Source organism: Podarcis liolepis (genome assembly GCF_965112155.1).
Source record: "Podarcis liolepis genome assembly, chromosome: 14".
NCBI lineage: Eukaryota > Metazoa > Chordata > Lepidosauria > Squamata > Lacertidae > Podarcis > Podarcis liolepis.
Window position 1 is genome coordinate 25,271,298 of NC_139569.1, and position 20,615 is coordinate 25,291,912.

The 20,615-nt window shown below is 49.0% G+C and overlaps 1 protein-coding gene across 2 annotated transcripts in view; it reads left to right on the forward strand.

The window, feature by feature from the left end:
• The window catches only part of TNRC6A (trinucleotide repeat containing adaptor 6A), a 38,441-nt gene extending 17,891 nt beyond the window's left edge, over window positions 1–20,550 (forward strand). Inside the window, exons 6-24 of one of the 2 annotated variants that reach the window (XM_083473933.1) lie at window positions 248–2,872; window positions 3,820–3,984; window positions 4,306–4,487; window positions 4,642–4,722; window positions 4,959–5,010; window positions 5,713–5,855; window positions 6,917–7,066; window positions 9,170–9,301; window positions 9,687–9,815; window positions 9,903–9,989; window positions 11,419–11,641; window positions 12,778–12,909; window positions 14,201–14,359; window positions 14,935–15,075; window positions 15,871–15,984; window positions 16,214–16,432; window positions 17,029–17,099; window positions 17,246–17,385; window positions 18,350–20,550. In XM_083473933.1, coding sequence (XP_083330059.1) covers window positions 248–2,872; window positions 3,820–3,984; window positions 4,306–4,487; window positions 4,642–4,722; window positions 4,959–5,010; window positions 5,713–5,855; window positions 6,917–7,066; window positions 9,170–9,301; window positions 9,687–9,815; window positions 9,903–9,989; window positions 11,419–11,641; window positions 12,778–12,909; window positions 14,201–14,359; window positions 14,935–15,075; window positions 15,871–15,984; window positions 16,214–16,432; window positions 17,029–17,099; window positions 17,246–17,385; window positions 18,350–18,731 — 5,327 coding nt within the window. In that variant the 3' untranslated portion in view covers window positions 18,732–20,550. The remainder of the gene's footprint in view (window positions 1–247; window positions 2,873–3,819; window positions 3,985–4,305; window positions 4,488–4,641; window positions 4,723–4,958; window positions 5,011–5,712; window positions 5,856–6,916; window positions 7,067–9,169; window positions 9,302–9,686; window positions 9,816–9,902; window positions 9,990–11,418; window positions 11,642–12,777; window positions 12,910–14,200; window positions 14,360–14,934; window positions 15,076–15,870; window positions 15,985–16,213; window positions 16,433–17,028; window positions 17,100–17,245; window positions 17,386–18,349) is intronic. The other variant, XM_083473934.1, reaches the window with a different exon arrangement.
• The last annotated feature ends 65 nt before the right edge of the window (window positions 20,551–20,615 follow it).

Genomic DNA, 20,615 nt, shown 5'->3' on the forward strand with positions numbered 1-20,615 from the left:
CATTTTAGGTATCAGGGCTCATTTCACATGTGGAATATATGGACATACCTGTGCCTGCCCTTTTGCTAAGAATATTTCAAGTACCTAAGCCATGTACTTTTGCAACATCTTGTGGTCCTTGTTTTCCAGAATTCTGGATAGTCTTCTTGCCTCTGTTTCTTTGCTCACTGTACTGAGTGTTCTTTTTTGCTGTACCATTTCCAATGATGATGACGATGTCTTCTCCTCCTCCTCCTCCTCCTCCTAGATCTGAACCACAGCACACTAGGATCCCATTATGAGAACTCTCAGTGGGGAACAGTCTCTTCCAGTGGTGACTCCAGCACAAACTGGGATAAAGTTATTGTAGACGGCTCAGACAAGGAGGCATGGCCCTCAATCACCGGCAGTGACGTGGAGCTGGCTTCAGAATGTACGGACACTGACTCTGCTTCTGCCTCGAGTTCTGGGTCAGAGAGGAACCTCATCGCCATGGCTTCAAGGGGCCCGGGCAGTGAAGTGAATGGCCTGCGGAACGGCGGCGGCGGCCACTGTCCTCAGGCCAAGTTTGGCAACAGTAGCAACAGCAATAACGTGGGCAACGGGAGCGTTGGCAGGTCATGGGGCGTGTCCCTCGGCTCCCTCGTGAGCTCCTGCTCGCCGATGCCCGCCGATGCTCCTAACGGCATGTCGGAAAGTAGCAACAATAGAATGAACACTTGGAGCGCGCTCAACTCATCCAATGGAGGATTAAATCCCAGCACTTTGAATTCCAACGGCCACCGCAGTGCCTGGCCTGTCTTGGAGAACAATGGGCATGCCCTGAAAGGGCCCGGAGGAAGCGGTAGCTGCAGCACAGGTTTAGGTCAGATAGCGAACAATCAGAGTATGAACTCGTCCAGCCTTGGCGGCTCCTGGGCCAGCCTCCAGGAAAACTGTGATCCCCAAGCGAATGGTACAAGGAAGGCTTCGCGGAGTGGGCAGCCTCAGAGCCTTAACCCCGAAGTGAATGGACCAAATAATAATAACACTACTAACTTTATGACCTCTAGTTTACCAAACCCTGCTGGTTCGATGCAGGTGACTGAACCGGCAAGTAGTAATACAGGGCCTGGGGCCTGGTGCGTGAGTGCCAAGAGCAGTCGGCCTCAGCCCCAGGCCTCCTCTCCAGTAATAAGCAGCACTTCCGTTTCTCACCTGAGCAATGGTGAAGCAAAAAATGGTGGAACTCCCAGTACTCTGTGGGGCACCTACAGCCCCGCTTACTCCGGAGACACCTGCTCAAACAGCCAAGCCAATAGCGACACTGTGAATGCAAACCTAATGCAGCCTGGGCTCAGCGGGACCAGCAGCACTAACTTTGAAATCAATGGGGAGAAAGGAGCAGGGGCGTGGGAGGCAGCAGGCGGGGGGGCCAGCACCCAGAATGTGGTGTGGGGGGGTGGGATTGGAATGGGCTCTGGAGGAGGAGGCAGCGGCCGGAGGGGTCCTGCCCAAAGCACCACCTTAGCCGACGGAGAGTGGAACAAACTTCCAAGCAACCCTCACGCCTCCAAGGGCGGCAGCGGGAACAGTAAGAAGTTTACAAACATGCGGAAATCTTCTGAGGAGGAGAGTGCCGCAGTCGACATCCAGAGTTTTGCAGCAATTCAGAATGTTGAGCAGAATGGCGGGTGGACAAAAAGCAGTATTGGGGATAGTGACGGCAGTACCGAGAGCCCCGAGGAAAGATCCGCCGCGGAAGGGGCGAACCGCGAAAGGAGGAAAGCTGACCAGCACGCGTTGCTCCAGAGCATAGTGAACAGGACAGATCTGGACCCCCGGGTCCTTTCCAATTCCGGTTGGGGACAGACTCCGATCAAACAAAACACTGCCTGGGACACAGAGGTTTCTTCAAGAGGGGAGAAAAAGACTGACAATGGGACGGAGGCCTGGGGGGGCTGCGTGGCCCAAGCCTGCGGCTCAGGGGGCCTCACAGAGAGGTCCAGCCTGCATGGCAACAACGCTCCATCCAGCCAGGGTTGGGGCGATCCAAAGTCTGCTACAAGGTGGGGGGACTCCAAAGTCTCCGGCACCCAGGGGGGGTGGGAAGAGGGCTCTGCTTCCACTGCACAGGCCAAGGGCAATCAATCATGGGGGAGCGGCAAAGAGGACAGGTGCTCATCATCGCAGTGGAGCGACCCAGACAAGCTCAAGCAGGGGTGGGGAGATGGGCAGAAGGCAAGCCCCGGGTGGGCGGCCCCAGCTGTCGACGGCTGGGGGGAGAACCTGAGAAGCAATCATTGGGGCGAGGTGAAGAAATCCAGTTCCGGCAGCAGTGACAGCGACAAGTCGACCTCTGGCTGGAAAGAGCCGGGCAAGTCTGGCGCTGCGCACTGGGGGGGAGGCGGCGGCAACAACAACGCCAAGCCAACGAGCTGCACGGGATGGGAAGAGTCTGCCAAGCCAAGCCAAAGCCAGGGATGGGGAGAATCTCCTAAGCCAAGCCGCTCCCAGAGCTGGGGGGCAGAGGCACCCTCCAAGCGCCCTCCTTCCCCAGACTGGAGCAAGCAACAAGAGGTGGGCTGCTGGGGGGCACCGTCTGCGGCAAGCAAGCCGCCGGCCGCAGGATGGCTGGGAGGACCAATGCCGTCTGCAATCAAGGAAGAGGACCCCACTGGGTGGGAGGAGCCATCCCCCGAGTCCATTCGCCGCAAAATGGAGATTGACGATGGAACTTCTGCTTGGGGCGACCCGAGCAAGTACAACTACAAGAATGTGAATATGTGGAACAAGAACACTCTGAACAGTGGCAGCGGCTGTTCAGACCAGCAGGCACAGGGACTGCAGCAAGGGCTTTCTTCAAGCGCCGTGAGCAGCATGGAGACTGGTGGCGGCAGTGGCAGCAGCTCTGGTAAGGTTCCATTTTCCGTGATCTGCCCAACTGAGGCAACCCTCAGGCACTACTTGGGGGGAGGGGGGGGAGGCTACTGGAATGTCTATTGAAAAGCATTGTTGCTTATTTCGCTCCAAAAAGCTAGTGGGAAGTCAAGAATATACCAAGGCTTCCAGGTGTGGTTTGTCTGGAGAGAAACAAACCATCTTCCCATGTTCAGGTATCACAAGTCAGGCTCCGGCTCATTTCCTAGTGGAGCAACAGGCGCAGGGCAGAAGCAGAGCAAGCAATGTATTAGCTGCATTGCACAAGCATGCTGGTCATTTGTGTTTAACCATTGTTTGTTTTTAAGCTATGGTGTAAAGTTGGGTGCAAACCATGGTTTATAAAATTGTGTAGAGAAGTAGCCAGAAAATCATTCAGTGGTACATCTTAGCCTTGTCAAATCAATGAAAACTCACGGTTGTTGAAAGGTCCTGGGAGATTTGCAGAAGGTTGACTGATTTTGGTGTTTTGCCTTTCAAACAATACAAAGATACCACCACCACCCTCAGCTGCCTTCTAGTCAGTTCCTACTTATGTTTTGTTTTAATTGCAAGGAGCAAAATAAGAATTTATATCCTTTCCTGTGAGTATTTTGTGGGGATGAACAAGTGCCACACAGCATTTTTCTTGCTTATTGATCAACAGGCATTAATCATTAACACAGCAAATGGGGCAACCCAGTCAGATGGGCGGGGTATAAATATTATTATTATTATTAGATAATCTTCTTTGAAGATCAGTTTGCGTTGGTGGTAGGATAATGTGAGCTTTCCATTTGGTTATAGAACAGCTTTCCTTACAATGGAACTGAAATTATTACTAAAAACATCAGTAAATTTTCTTTAAACAATCCAAAAGTTAGCCTAGCCATGTGTTGCCTGGCTTTGGGACCAGCTAATAACGTGAACCTCTTTTGAAAGGTTGGGGAGAGCCTCTTCCTGCTCCTGTTACTGTAGACAATGGCACATCAGCTTGGGGCAAGCCTGTTGATGCTGGTACGAGCTGGGGAGAATCGGTCGGTGATGCTATGAGTGCCGGGAGCTGGGGGAACACATCTGCTGGGCAGCAGCCTTCTCATAAACCTGGTACGTGCTTTTCTAGGTGGGCTGGAAGTGGGGAACTGCACTAGGGAAGTTGCTAGCTGTCGAGGTCTGGGGGGGGTGCGGGGAACCTAGGGTGCGTTTGTTTGGAGAGCTGAATTAAGAAGGGAGGCCCTATGACTTGGGTCTGGGAGATCTGCGTTCAGATCCCTCCTTCGTCATTGGCTGCTGTTAGCTTGACTCTTGTTCTTTGTAAAATGTGAATAACAGCTCCCCAGGTGATAGTGCTGCATAGCGGCTATAGTGAGGGCGGGGGGGGGGGCGTGTTGTATCTGATGAGTAAAGAGTGATTATTATTTTTATCAGGACCTAAGTCTATGCAAGTTCCAGATGGCTGGTGTGGGGGCGACATGCCTTTGCCAGGAAGCCATCAGTCGAACTGGGAGGAAGAGGACGACGTTGAGATTGGGATGTGGAACAGCAACTCTGCCCAAGATGCCAACACCTCTCTACACTGGCCACCATACCCTAAAAAGATGCCTTCTAAGGTAACCGAGTTTAGCTGCAGAGCAAGACAGAGAGAAGCTCCCTCTACCTCTTAAACTACCTGAAGCCTGTGCCCCATTAAAGTCCTATGTAGGTGTTGATCAGTAGCCATATATCTAATAATGAAGTTTCCATGCTGTTTGTGTTTGGTTGTAGGGAACAATGAAAAATGGAAACAAGCAAGACGAAACGTGGATCAATCCATTTGTGAAACAGTTTGTGAATCTCGGCTTCCATGTAAGTCCTGAAGTCGGGTGTGCGTGGCAGGGCAAAGACTCATCCCATGGCAATTCATTCTTTTTCCAGCCCCGCTTAATATTACCTGCTTTTTTCATGTTTTGCTAAGATGCATTCTGTAATCTTCTGCCTGCTTGCCTGCCTTCCCTCCCTCATGAACAACAGAAGGGGTAGCCTGGAGTATACCAGTAAGCAGAGGCTGACTGTAATTAAGCTCCTCTTGGTTATTCCTTTAGAGAGAGTCACCAGAAGAAATGATGCAGAGCAATAAGATGGATGTATCTGGAGGTAAGTGCAGGCGTGGGGTTGTGGTGGGATGAGTGAAAGGTGACTCAAGATAGAAGGGGGGTGCAGAGTATCTCAGTGATAGAGCGCTGGCTTGGCATGCAGAAGGCTCCAGGTTCAATCCCCAATGGCAGCATCTTCTGGTAGGGCTGGGAAGGACTAGCCTCTACCAGTCCATTTAGATGGGCCAGTGATCTGTCTCAGTATAAAGACAACTTCCTAGGTTCCTATTTATTTGTGGTCTTTTAAAAATGGTGTTCATTTCTAGTCCAAATGGCTCACGCCTTGTTAAAAAATCAGCAATCCCAGTTATAACTTGCGCCTAAAGCAAATGAAGTTGAGCGTATTGTTGTCAAAAAAAGACTCCGTTTCACCTGCGTTGTCTTCGCAGGAATCTCCTGTGCAAGGTTTGGACTGCTATTTTCATCCTGGCTGGGGCTGATGGGAGTTGCAGTCCGAAACAGCTGAAGGGTGTCAGGTTGGGGAAGGTTGCTTTAGGACAGGGGCACCCAAACTTTTTTCAAAGAGGGCCAGATTTGATGAAGTGAACATGCATGATCGACCGGCAGGTCAGGCTTTGGACATGCCTGCTTTAGGAGAACTTCTTGTGCCCGTGGAGTTTAAGCAAGAGGCAGTGTTAGTCTTTTCTGTCGAGATCCACTGTTCAGAGCAGCTGTGTGAAGATGCTTTCCCATCTCCCCTTAGGGATCTTGCCTGACAAACGGATGGAGATGGACAAGCACAGCCTGAATGCTGGAGAGTACAGCCGGGTGATAGGAAAAGGCCCAGGCGCCCGTCCTCAGATTTCCAAAGAGTCTTCCGTGGATCGAAATCCTTACTTTGATAAGGTGAGAGAGCCTGTCTCCTCCCAAGGGACAGTAAAAAAAACAATTGCTGCTGTACGCAATAAAATGATTGCTCCTGTATTTAAAAAAAATTGCTGTGTTACTGAAGAGTTGCATTGTGCTCCTCCATGTCTACTCCGAAGTAAGCCCTTCTTAATTCAGTGGGGCTTCCTCCCAGATAAATAGGATTCGGATTGCAGCTGTAGTGTGCTTCTGCTTAACCCTTAATTTTAGTTCTAGGCTGCCCATCTCCAGATGAGTGAGTGGGAGACTGACTCTGGTGCCTCTAGAACCCAGAGCAGGGGAAGATTCTGAGGGACGCTGATGTGTTTTCACTGAAAATAGTTTGCAGGGGTGGGGGACTAAGTTCAGTGCATCAAATGAAAGCCCAGCACCCTCCACCAGGAGCATCTAATGCTGTTGCTTTTGCTATGAGTCATAGGCCCTTAAGAGAGGAGTCTGCACTCCTCTTTTCTCAATCAGGGTGGGCATCTCAGGAAAGCATTTTCACTGCTCTTGTGCTCAAAGTGAATTGCTTTGAGTTCACCTTCCTCCAACAATGTGACTCATAAATATTATTATTAGATATTCCACAAACTCATCCTTTTGGCTCAGGATTGCTGCTAGCACAACAGGACTCCCCCTGCTCTGTGTCTGCCAAATGGGCTTGGGAGGGATGGGGAAAGCCCTACAATAGATTTGGGGGGGGGGTGTTCCATTGCACTAGCAGCCATCCTTTTACTAATGGGATCCTGACTTCATGCAATGCTGAATACAACCCACTATTATTTTATCAATAATTTTAAAGTTTTTTATTTTTGGTAAACTGCTTAGAGGTTTTCTTACAAATCAAACAGTATATAAAATAAAAGAGTATCTGCCATCTGCTTAGAGAACCATCTGGCTCTGGACTGCAGTGGCACTAACCTCCTCTCTCCTGTTTTCTGACTTTTTCTCCCCACCCCGTTGATGCTGGACTTGTCTGCCTCTTCCTGTCCGTCTATCCGTCCTGCTGCTTGGCTTGCTGTCCAACCCTTGCTCCTTCAACTTGTCTGCCCAACCAGGATGGCCTTGTTGTAGCAGACGATTCCCAGAACATGCAGTTTATGTCCAATCAGAACGTGAAGTTTCCCCCTTCAAACAGTGCACTACCTAACCAGGCCCTTGGCTCCCTAACAGGGCTGGGTATGCAAAACTTGAATTCTGTTAGACAGGTAAGGCTGTGAGCATCCTCTTTACATGATGTTTCAACAAAGCCATTGGGTACTTCCTCAGATTTTAGCATGCTGTCTCATCCCCCTTCATTTACAGACATTTAGAGAAGATGAATGGCAGCTTAAACCTTTGGGTCCTCTTCCACTTAGTGCACACATGGTTTTAAAAAACCTGCAGCCCTCTAGATAGTGTTTCCCAAACTTAGAATAATCATGTGCCCCTTTTTGCTAGTTTAGTGTTACCGGCAAACCCCTTCTGGGGCAAAGTTAATTTGTGGGTATTTTTCATAATAATATTTCATCTCGACTAGAGCAAATTCTTTTGTGTACCTTTAGAAACCCTTTCGCTTACCACACTTTGGGAAACACTGCTCTAGATACGTATTTCTCGTAGCCTCTCCAGATGAAATATCTTTCAGGCAGGAGAATCTTCTGCCATCCTCTAGATCAGGTTTCCCAGATTCGTCCTTGGTGCCATACAAGGTGTGTGGGGGGGGTGCTGTTGTGCTTGCTGGCTTCCCTCCCCCAGGGTTCAGTCATCTGCACGGCATTGTAAAAACAGCCACGGTCGGAGAGCACCTTCCTTCCTTTTCATTTGCCTCATTACACCGTCTCCTCTTTATATGTGCCTGTTACTCTCCCCTGCTTCTCTTTCGTAGTTTCTTTTTAACTTCTCAACCCTCCAACCGCTGTCCGTGTATTTGCAATAGCATATGGAGAACTGAAGGCAGCACAGAATCATAGATTCATAGGTACCCCAAGGGTCATCTAGTCCAACTCCCTACAGTGCAGGAACCAGACCCTTAGGTGGACAGGGCTTGTGTTTACAGCCCCATCTGAGGGCAGTGTGTGCCTATTTTTGCAAGCACAGGCTTAGCCTTTGTGTTCTGCTTGTTGTTGGCATGTTCACTTTAGTCCAGAAAGGGTGGTTGGGGTGAGAAGAGAAGCAGTTGTGCCACTGCAATATGTCTTGGGGGCTCCCTTCTTCCCTCAGGGCATCCCCCTCATTAACCAAGGATCCTGTTACTGGTGAAGGACTTAGTGGGTTCCCAGTGTCTCCTTCGGTGGCAGATAGATATATCATACTGACTGGAGCTCCATTGTGGTGCTGTAGCTTGAACTATAGGTTTAAGACAGTGTTTCCTAAACTCGGGTCTCCAGCTGTTTTCAAACTACAATTCCCATCATCTCTGACCACTGGTCTTGCCAGCTAGGAATGATGGGATTTGTAGTCCAAAAACAACAACAACTGGAGACCCAAGTTTGGGAAACACTGGTCTTAATACATGGAAAAGCCTGATTCATATTTCCCCTGAGCTTTGAAAGATCACTAGCTGGCGTAGGCAAATCCCAATCCCTTCACTTGAACCTACATCCCACTTCCATCGTGAGGACAGTGCGTATGTGCCCACACACCTAGGCAGTGTTTTTTTTCCCCTGGGGACGGAGCAGTACACATACCCTTAAGCATTTTGTGAATCTAAGATTGGCCTCATTGAGGGGCAGTATTTCAATATGAGTAGGAAAATGAGAGTACCCCTAAACATTTTTTTTAGAAAAAAAGCACTGCACTAGGCATACTTCCCTCAGCTCCTTGCAGGAGTGCTGGGATGCAGGCATTCTTTTTTGCTTCCAGGCAAAAGAGTTTCAGGGTCTACTAAGAGTCAAGGATATAAGAATGTCAAAAGAGTTCTGCAGCAGGTGGAGCCTCACAGTGGCCAACCAGATGCCCCAGTGGGAGGAAGCCCACAAAGTAGCTCACTCTGTAGAATTCAGAGGGAGATGGAAACTTGGTCTTACTCTCTGGTTTCAGGGTGATGCTTGTTTGCTTCAACGTACATCTCAGCTCCAAGCTCACCTTCTTAGAAATGCCACCTTCCTACCAAAACAGCACTAGGCTGAAGGTTGTCCCTTTCCCTACATGTGCTGAATGCAGCGCTTAAGGGCAATGCAAGAAGCAGCTTCAGTAGCCGGCAGACCATAATTTCTGTCACTCCTGACCTAAGCTGCCACTTTATGATTATTATGATTATGTACTCCTGCTCCTGTCTTTGGAGAGGGTGGGAACAGCTGCTCAGCCCTCTTTTTACGTTCTCTCTGCAGAATGGCAACCCCAGTATGTTTGGAAATCTAGCAGCACAGCCCCGGAGTATGCAGCCGTCTCCAGCACAGCCTCTTAACTCATCTCAGCCTAATCCACGTGCTCAAGTGCCTCCTCCATTGCTCTCCCCTCAGGTGAGGCTTGTGAAAGAGAAGGCCTGGCCTGATGTTGGTTGGATGGGTGTGCTAGTTTTGTAAAGACATTCCTCTCTTCAAAAATGATGGCTGCCAGGCTTGGTCCCAATAGCACCTGCCCTGGTACAAGCAAACACAAGTCACATTCTCCACCTCCCACCTCTCCTCTTCTCCCTTCCACATCCCATTACGAGACTCTTCCCCCCACACACCCAAGTTTTTAAACAGCTAAGTAAAGGGCCTCCAAGCCAAGCAAGGCTGTCAGGATCTGCTGGGGCAGCTCTTCCTGCTTGTGCTGAGAAGGTGTTGGTTGCTTGTCTCCCTCCCTATTTCCTGGCCAACTTCCAACCTTCATGTCATTGTCAAGCTTTTCTCTGCTTTGTAGGTTCCAGTATCCTTGCTGAAGTATGCACCAAACAACGGGGGCCTGAATCCACTCTTCGGCCCGCAACAGGTAGCCATGTTGAACCAACTCTCCCAGCTCAACCAGCTCTCCCAGATCTCCCAGTTACAAGTAAGTGATACACTTCCTCCCCCAACTTTGCTTAGAAAGTGCTCATCCTCCCTGACTCTGCCCTGACTTCTTCCTTACTTTTTGCAGCGATTGCTGGCCCAGCAGAGGAAAGTGCCGAGCCAGAGAAACATGTCCTCTGCTGGGGGTGGCGGCCGCCAGGAGCAGCAGCAGCAGGTAGGGTTTGGGGAAACTTTTTGTTTTCTCTTTCGTTTTTAATATTGGTTCTGCCTTCTCTTGACCTTAATTGATCGGGAAAGATCAGGTTGAATTGGGTCTTTCTCCGCTGACCCATACATTATCCCCTTCTTCACAAATCTCTTGATGCCGGTTGAGGGCTGTTTGCCTGAGAACTGGAATATTTCACGGGAACGGTGGACAGCCCTTTGCAAAAGCCAGGGTGCACTTAGCAACGCACCTTGGCAAAATAGGTGAATCATCTGTTGTGGAAGAACTAGCTCACTTCTTAATCTTAATCTCAGGGTTGTGGGTTCGAGCCGCACGTTGGGCAAAATATTCCTGCACTGCAGGATGACCCCAGAGTGGCTGGGGAAACCCAGCCAGATGGGCAGGGTATAAATAATGAAATAATAATAAGAATTATTATTATTATTATTATTATTATTATTATTATTATTATTATCATCATCATCATCATCATCATCATCATCATCAACAACAACATCATCATCCCTTCCAACTCCACAATTCTATGATTATCCTATTTTCCTTCCTGCTGCCTTCATGCATGGTCAAAGGAGCGTCTCTTCTCTCTCTCTCTCTCTCTCTCTCTCTCTCTCTCTCTGCTGGATAAAGTTATTCTAAAGGTTGTTCTAATCGGACCACTTTATTTCAAAGTACAAGTGCAAGTTCACCACCTATGTTTTGCAGCCCAGATCAAGGACTCGCTTTGTTTAAATATTGTACGTTAACAGTGACCATTTTGCAGGTTGAAAAGAAGATAGGTTTTATTTGCAAATAACAAAATTATTTTCACATCCATTGCCAGCAACACATAGACAACATTATTTAATATTGCATCCATATTGCGGATTCAAGTCATGTTGGTTGTGTGTGTTTTCTGAATTATCTCTGCTGCTCTGTTTGACTATTATAAGAATGATTATTTTTTGCTGGATGCTAAGTCAATTCCACCTTTGTGCACAGGTTGTAAGGGCAGAAAGTCTGTAGAACATATGACCCACTAGACTGAATTAGAAGTTTAGGATGCTGCTTTAGACAGAGTCGGGCCATCCAGCTCAATACTGTGTACAACACTGACTGGCAGTAATGGCTCTCCAGGATTTCAAACGGGGGGATCTACCTGGGCATTGAACCTGGGACCTTCTGCACACACTGAGCAGCTCAGTTGCTGATAACACCAAGGTTCCAGGTTTGATCCTTGCATATTCATACATTGCAGGGGGTTGGACTAGATGGTCCTGAGGTCCCTTCAAGCTCTAAAATTCCATGATTCTATAGCTGCCTGCTATATATGCCGTGGCTTCTGTTTCACAGCTACAGTGGAGCCACTTCCTAGTTGTGCAGGCGTCAGACAGGACATCTGTCTCAAATCAAAATTTTCTCCCCCTCTCTCTGCTTGAAGAGTCGTGCTCTCAATATGCAGCAACAGATGATGCAACAGTCTTGTCAGCTGGATCCAAACCTACTCATGAAGCAGCAGCAGCAGCAGCAGCAGCTGCTCCCATCCCAACAGCAGCTCCATCATTCTGCCATGAAGTCTTTCGTGGAGAACGTTGTGCCCCACACCAACCCAGAGCTGCAGAAAGGGCCATCACAAATCAATGCATTCAGCAACTTTCCCATAGGTGAGTGTCCTCTCCACCTCGTCTTATGGCTAATCTTCATCAGGTGACCAAGGCTGTGAGCTGGGTCAGTGCTTGGTCTTAGCCTCTCTCAAAAGAGAGCCAGTGGCTGCCTGGCTAAGCCTCTTGTCTCTGATTCTGCAGCCAGCAATAACAATCCTGCTAGTCGGTTACCTAGCTTTCTTTTGGTGCCTGACTTCACCAGATTAAAGACATAATCCTCAATGGAAATCCTCAATGGAGGTACCCCTTTAGGATCCTCAAAGGAAACAGGATTCCCAGTTGCAAGTGAATGTATAATTTAACAGGTTTTCTATTCAATTCCATTCAATCAGCTGCTTTGATCGGCAGAATTCAATATTTTAGTGTGGCAGCACCCACACTGTGGAACTCCCTGCCTCTTGACATCAGGCCAGCGCCTGCTAGAAACATTTTTATTTAGACAAGCCTACCCCAAGGTTTAGAACATTGATGTGAGCTTTAATCCGTATTTAGCCTATGGTTATTTTAACTTGTTTGAAAGTCTAAAATTTATTGTTAATTCCTTCTTATTGATAAATGTTATGAATTGAATAAATAAAATTGTTTCCTCCCAAGATTCAGTTTGAATTCCATTCTTCAGTTTGAGGCTTAATTACTAGAGCCTTCTGAAAAGTGTCCCATCTTGCTGTGTAAGAGCTGCTGCTTCTGTTTTGCTGAGGGACAGTCTCCCAGCTCAAAAAATCACAATGCCTCTTTGGGGACCTGAGTACAGCAGCAGCACTCTCCTCGCTTGTGGTTCTGAGCAGCTGGTATTCATAGTGAATCCTGCCTCTTGACACTGCCATAAAACTTAGGGAACAAGCTGTACTACCAAAATGATCAAGGTTTTAAATGATAATTTTAGGTTATATTTTAGTGATCAAGATTTAATATATTTTTTTAACTGCCGCTATAGCTGAATTGTCTCTGACATACCCAGTTGCAATTCAGTGTATTACTGTTGTGTTTTATGATTTTCCTAAGTGACCCGGAAGTGGTCTGTGATGATAATAAATTCTGCCTCTTGACAGTGAAGGTAGCAGAGGCCTGTTTTATTCAGACTTCTATGCTTAGCTGAACTGGAGTCCTGGGAGTGTAACCCAAGTTCTTTGATGCAGGATTGAACTCAAACTTGAATGTAAATATGGACTTGGGCAGTATTAAGGAGCCACAGTCCCGGCTGAGAAAATGGATGACTGTGGACAGTATTTCTGCTAACACATCGTTGGATCAAAATGCCAGCAAAAACGGTGAGTGGAATGCAAGGGAGGGGGAGCAAAGAGGACCCCAAACACTGTCTTCCAGGTGCAAAGAGGACCTCCTGAAGATGGGTGCTGCAGAGAAAAGGAGTGTAATTTGTGGATGTTCATTGTGAAAGGTGGCAATAAAGCTTTCGTACCATACACCTTTTATTCTGACTAAAGCAGGCATCCTCAACCTCGGCCCTCCAGGTGTTTTTGGCCTACAACTCCCATGATTCCTAGCTAGCAGGACCAGTGGTCAGGGATGATGGGAATTGTAGTCTCAAAACATCTGGAGGGCCAAGTTTGTGGAAGCCTGGACTAAAGGATGCAAATCTGTACAGTACCTGAAAGGTTGCATATTTTGGATGCTTTTTTCTGAAATTAAGAGTTGATGTAGCGCTCAAAACTTTTTTTCCCCTTCAAAAATCCTTTGAGGTTTAAGCAAAATGTGACAAGAGTGGCAAGAGGAGAGAGGAATGGGCTGTGACCACTTTATTTCAAAGTACAAGTGCAAGTTCACCACCTATGTCATGTAGGATGTCAAAGCTGCCTCCCTAGAATCTCTGTCTCCTGAGGGCCTTCTGGCAGTTCCCTCACTGTGAGAAGTGAGGTTACAAGGAACCAGGCAGAGGGCCTTCTCAGTAGTGGCGTCTGCCCTGTGGAATGTCCTCCCATCAGATGTCAAGGAAATAAACAACTATCTGACTTTTAGAAGACATCTGAAGGCAGTCCTGTTTAGGGAAGTTTTTAATGTTTGATTTTTTTTTACTGTGTTTTTAATATCCTGTTGGAAGCCGCCCCAAGTGGCTGGGGAAACCCAGCCAGATGGGTGGGGTATATATTATTATTATTATTATTATTATTATTATTATTATGGTTTCCCCAGCCACTCTGGGCGGCTCCTTGCATGGTTATTTTCTCAGAGAGGCCCTTGCATGGTTTGAAGCATAATCCCACATTCACACTGAGGTGTATTGTTTTGGTTGCCAAAGAAAGCTGATGGTCTTGGGAATTTGCAGCAGTTGCCTGCCAGTTTCTGCCCATGCAGGCACATCTCATTCGCCTTGGCTGCCAGCCATAGCTAATTTAGAGGAGAATGAAGACCTTACCCTGGACCAGGATGATGCCTGGGTGCAAGTGGGGATATGACCTGCTACACCTTGGCAGGGACTGGAGGACTACTTCTGACTTAACTCAGAATGATGTTCTGATCTGTGGGTGTAAAGGAAGGGGTTAATCTTGTGGTTGCTGTTGGCAGCTCAGTGGCTAAACTGATCAGTAGTCTCCTCTCTTCCAGGTGCTATTTCAAGTGGCTTTAGGTTGGAGGAAACTCCCTTTGTTCCCTACGACTTCATGAACAGCAGTAACTCACCAGCCAGCCCTCCTGGATCGATTGGGGACGGCTGGCCACGTGCCAAATCGCCTAACGGTTCTAGCAGTGTCAATTGGCCACCAGGTGGGTGACTTGCACCAGTCTGTTCCCCCAAGATTTGGGGCCTGGGGCACAGGAAGCCAAGTTCTTCCCTTCTTGGGCGGGGGAAGATGGTGGAAGCAACTGGTTGAAGGGGGACTTCAGAAATCTTTAGGGAAGGGTAGAGGAGTTCACCTACGTGCCTTTTCTGGCTGTGACAATAAATTGTGGACCCAAGAGGCAGCTGGAAGTATTAGTTTTGTGCTAGGAAGTTCCACAAGTTAAGTTTGGGGGAGGAGAGGACATGCACGTGATCTTGCAGCTGGGAAGGGGGACTACAAAGGAGCTCCTAAGAGGACGCATTTCTCTCCAAACTTTGAAAGAACTCAGGGGAAAGCCCAATCTTTTTCTGAGAATTATCGAAGAAGGATCAGTCCCGTTGTGAGTTGAAGTGGGTCCCCCATCCCTGCCCTTCCCCTGCAGTCTGAAATAACAGCCTCAGCCCCACCAGCACCATGTATGGTGATCATCTGCTCAGCATTCACTTGGAGGCTGAATTGGGCCCAATAGTTCTCCCATGGAATAAGCTCAGCCTCCTGATACTTTTTTCAAAATGCTAGAATTTCGTCCTGGTGAGCCGTGGAAAGGTTATCCAAACATCGACCCTGAAACTGACCCGTACATCACTCCCGGCAGCGTCACAAACAATCTGTCGATTAACACTGTGCGGGAGGCCGACCACCTCAGGGACAGGAACAGCGGTATGTATCTGGGAGCAGAGGCTGGTCACTTGCGAATTCTGCACAAAAAGAGCCCCTTCAGTGGTCCAAAGGTTGTGCCAGTTTCTATTTTTCTGAACTTTTTGTTAACATGCCTGCTTTAAGTGGCTTGGTCTTTGGCAAGTCTCTAGAGGAAGGAAATCCTGCAGCTCTTGAGACTCTTGCTGAGTCCGTCTCCATACCCTGCACAAGGAGCTGGCTAGGTCTCGCTTGACCTGACCTGAGCAAGAAGGGTCCCCCCAGCCCATCTCAAAGATTCTTGATGCTCTCCACCTAGGAGACATTCTGGAAAGCCCAGGTGTGAGGCAATCGGATCCACTTAGATTTTGCACGTCCTCCATTCTGCTGCAGTTGGGCAAAGCAAGCCTTGCATGCTGCTTCTGCAGAACTGCAGCCATGGTGGAACTCACTAGCCAGTGTGCATCTTGGCAAGAGTGGGAGAAGAGGGCCGGAACACCATCGCCTTAGGGGTCTCCCTCCCCCCTGCCTTGAGTAACTTGTAGCCAGCCATGGCTTGATCCCTGAGTTGAGGTCTGTTGGTCTGAGCAGTGCTGGGGGGAAGAAAGGGTTCCTGTGGGCAGGAGAGAACTGAGCTGTGCCTGGGTGACCAGAGCTGCACCCACCTCGCTGGGCTCTGCGTTCCAGTTTGCAGCAGGGTTCAGCCCTGGAACCTGCATTTCAATGCTGCGGTGCATGTGAAGAAACAAAGGTGCCTGTCTCTCCCTTGCTGCTGGTGACCTCCAGGGGAGTGATGAGCTGTTGACTTTTTCCTGGTAGGGTCATCCTCATCTCTGAACACCACGCTGCCTTCAACTAGTGCCTGGTCATCCATTCGTGCCTCCAACTACAATGTTTCCCTCAGCAGTACAGCACAAAGCACTTCTTCTTCAGGTGAGGTTGGGTGCGTCACACACCCCCCCCCCCAGTGCACAGGCTATGTCTGCCGCCTCTTCTCGGATGCTGCCATGAACTCCTGCTTCTCCACCCAGCCCTTATCTGCCCAGAGTCCTGTGCTGCCCAGATCAGCCCACAGGGAAGATTGGGGAGGGGCACCAGGAACAGCTCTCCTTTTTCATTATTATTATTTTTTTCACATGCCTCTGGTTTCCTTTCCTCACAGCCAGAAACAGTGACTCCAAATCGACGTGGTCTCCTGCTTCCATTAACAACACCTCTCTGGCTCATGAGCTGTGGAAGGTTCCTTTGCCACCCAAGAGCATCACCGCTCCCTCGCGCCCACCGCCAGGACTGACGGGGCAGAAGCTGCCTCTGTCCTCATGGGAGAACTCTGCTCGGCTCGGGGGCAGCTGGAGCAATTCCGATGCCAGATATACCCCTGGTGAGTGTCTGGATTGCCTTTGGCCAGGCTGGCTTTTTGCCTGAAGGAGTGAGAAAGAGAGGAGGGTGGGGTCTGCAGAAGGAGAAAGAACACCTTTCCTTGCTTTCAGTTCTAGAGGCTGTGGGAGAGCTGCCTTGTCACAGCTGGTAGCATTGCCTGCCAGAAGGGCAACCCAAGATGGTGGCAAGGGAGGCCCTGGAAATTAGGATCATGGGCCATCAATCAGGAGCTGAAACAGGGCCTGAAGTTCAGACCCTCCCCGCACTCTGTCCTCTCAAATCTCTCTGCTTCTTGCAGCATCTCCAGTGCCAGCCTTCTGAACTGACTGGTGGCTGGGAACGTGGCAGCCTGAGGGCATGACCAACAAGCCCTGTACCACAGTTATCCTTCTGTTGCAAAGTCACTGTTGCTTTAGAGTGGCTGGTTTGATTCACACACACGAACTAGAAGCCTTCGGCCTCATTCGCTATGGGGTGAAATCTGGCCCTTTACTGGGTGGGGCAGAGGACCTTTTTAAAAAACCTGGCTTTCCCATGTGGGGCCTGCAGGCACCTTTTTCCACGAAGGCAGTGCCATTTTTCTCTTGCTTCCGGCAGGTTCAAGCTGGGGTGAGAGCAGCTCAGGGAGAATAACCAACTGTCTTGTCCTGAAGAACCTCACACCTCAGGTGAGTGAGGGCACAGCTTGGCCTTGTGCCAGGAGCCTCCAGGGAGGTTTGGGCCCTGTTCCCCTTGCCCTGAGGGCTCAGGCAGGTAGGGACAGTGAGTGATTGTGTGTGCCTCTCTCCTCCTCCCCCCCCCCCGCCCTATCCAGATTGATGGCTCCACCCTGCGGACACTGTGCATGCAGCACGGGCCGCTGATCACATTCCACCTGAACCTGCCCCACGGCAATGCATTGGTCCGCTACAGTTCAAAAGAAGAGGTGGTGAAGGCACAAAAATCTCTCCACATGTAAGTACGGCCGGGAGCCTGGGAGGAAGAGGGGAGGTGCTTTTCTGTCCTGCTTCATTGGGGTGGGGGGGCGGTGTGCAGAAGGCAAGGATTGGGGCCTCAGGGGAAGCCGAGAGCAGCAGCGTCTAGCTGGCACACTTCTGTGTAAGCGGGTGGTCCCTTACAATGCCCATCACTGGGCAGGGCGCAGACATTTCCCATAAAACACGTTCATCCTTAGGATCAACTCTGTTTCAGATACACTGCTGGAGATGCATTTGCTATGAGAGATGGGAGGGCAGGGTAGGATTTAAAAGCACAAAACTCTTAAAAATGCTTTGAGTACAGAGTAGTCTGAGGGCTGCAGATAGAACTGATCTCCTAGAAACACCAGAAGCTGCCTTGGGCTATGTGACACCACTGGTCCATCAAACTCTGCATTGTCCCCACACTGACTGGCAGCAGTGGCTCTCTTTTCAGGCAGGGGAGTCTCCTGGGGGGGTTGAACCTGGGACCTTCTGCCCTGCTCTTGAGCTACGCTGCTTCCCCTGAAAAATAAGATTCTAGTCCTCATGTTTCTGAATGAAGGGCTGGTCTTAACTGGAAGCTGCCTTATACCGAGTCAGACCCTTGGTTCCCTCTAGCTCTGTATGGTCTGCTCTGACTAGCAGGGGTTCTCTGGGGTTTCAGGCAAGGGGGTCTTTTCCCAGCCCTACTTGCAGATGACATGATGGGGGGGGCACTGTTTGAACCAGGGGCCTTCTGCATGCAGAGCAGGTATTCTACCACTCTCCTGCCTCAGAAGGGCCTGACTGGCGCAAGCCAGAGCCTGAATAGTGGGGACAGGGATGCATGCTGCAATCTCTGCACGCAAGGAAGGCAGGTGGGCTGGAGTAGTGGAGGATGAGTCGGGGAAGAGAAGATGCCGCTTGCTTTCGAGGGCTTGTGCCCGCCTCAACCCATTTCTGGGCCTCTTTCCGGACAGGTGTGTCCTCGGGAACACTACGATCCTTGCTGATTTTGCCAGTGAAGAGGAGATCAGCCGCTTCTTTGCACAAGGCCAGTCTCTCTCCCCCTCCCCTGCCTGGCAGTCTCTGGGCACAAGTCAGACCCGCCTGGGGCGCCTCGATGGCTCCCACGCATTTTCCAACCGCAACGACCTAAACAGCCACTGGAATGGTGCTGGGCTTTCAGGAACGGGCAGCGGAGACCTCCATGGCACATCCCTCTGGGGGAGCCCTAACTATTCCACAAGCCTCTGGGGTTCCCTGGGCAACAACGACACCAGGGGAGGGCTGAGCAGCCCGTCCCCCCTCAATGCTTTCCTCTCCGTTGACCACCTGGGGGCCGGAGGGGAGTCCATGTAGCCACCTCTTCTTCTTTCAGTGAACAAAACTGTGACCTCAAAGCAGCACTAAATTTGGACTCCCCAGCCCCATCCCTCCCCGCCAACCCGCCCTCCCCACTTGCAGCCTCCAGGGGTCACCTGTGGAAACGGTTACTTCGTGCGCACATTTCCTCCCCTCTTTCCCCGCCCCCTTTGTTTTAGCCCAAAACATCCCAGTTTGAATACTTGAATCGTGCAGGCCAATAATTATAATGTGAAAAAGTTATAGATTTTACACTTCCAGGATATAGTGCTATACATAGTTTAAAGAAAAAACAAAACTACGTAGAATCAGCTTGCTTTTCATGTGTTCCATCGCTTTTTTATTTTATTTTATTATTTTTATTTTTTGCTTTGTGGATTCATCATCATTGTCATCATCATTCTTACTATTTTTGCAACTTGCTGATGATGGAGTTTGAGCTTTCTTAGGCTTTGCACAGACTCTGTCCTTCTCCCTGCCCCACAATCGTCAAGGTGGGGGCAGCAGCAGCAGCTCACGGGTGGCGCTTCCTGGAGGACAGACAGAAGGATGCTCCTTGCTTTGGACCAGGCTGTGCCCCACTATGCCTTGACGCCTGCCTGCCCACCTAGCCGCCACATGGCGGTCCTCCAGCGCCCAACAATCGAATGATGAGACTGGTACCTAGGATGCCGAGCGGAAAAGCCTTGCACCTGTTTGTTCATGTGGAATTAAACTAAAGAATGGAGCTCTGCAGTTTCTGAAACTGCACGCACAGCTATGACTGGCAACCCGGCCTGCTTGTCTGGGCAGGGGGTCCTGCACTTTCAATAGGCGTTTGGTATTTTTGTTTTTGTTTTATTTTGGGGGGGCTCCTGTGTTGGGGTGCTGCCTTGTTTACAGAAATCTTTTATTTTCCTTTTTTTTCTTTTTCTTTTGAGAAACAATGTTTACTCGACCATCACTTAAATATTTTTTAAAAACAAAAAAAATTTGTGGATGTTAAAAGATGCTTTCTATCTCTGGGAATAACGAGCAGTGTTTGGCCATGTTCCATTTGTGTTTTTTCTATTCCCACCTCCTAAATCTAAGAGCATGGCTCTCAGGAAAAACCAAGGTCCCTACGTAAAACTCCTTGTAGTTTCTTATAGGAAAATAACTTTTAGCACTGATTACTACTTGCTCTGTAAACCTTCTTCTGCCAAAAATTGCTTCAAATCGCTGGAGTTCGACATTCTGTGCTTTCCAATGCTGTCTTTTTAATAGTGTGGGGTGGGAGAGGGGTGCTTGGCTCTTAATCTCTAGTTTCCCCCCAATTTTTGTAAAGCCGGCCCCCTTGTTCCTTTCCTCCTCCCCCTCCCCCCTTTGGTGTGGCCCTTCTTCCTGCTCTCGTGACTGTGTTCAGTGTTTAACCTTAAAGCTGAAGTAACTATGCAGACTGTAACCAAGAACTTGGGCTTACAGAATTTTGTTGTATAAATTTTAAATGTTTTAAAAGTTCCTGCAAATACTTTTCTTGTGAAAGTGTTAAAATCATCTTCTCTTTTGCCACAAATGGTGTTATTACCTGAAGCTTGTTTAGTTGGAGGATGAAAGACTAAACAAGGATAAAAAAAAAAAGAAACGAAACCAATTTTTTTAACTGTGCTGAAAGACGCTCTCATTTCATTGCCTTGATTCTAACTGTTGTGTCTGAAGATGCAAAAGTCGCCAGTGGCTTTTTAACTGTTTACAAATAGAGTGTGATTGTAAAATGTACAGTTTGGGTTGTGTTCTAATTATGAAGTTTCTCCAGATATTAATAAATCATGACATTTTTTGGCTGCTTACCATGGAACGGTCTCATTCGTGATTTGTATTGTCTGTCCGTGCCTCTCCCCTCCCCCCCCCCCGGGACCCTCT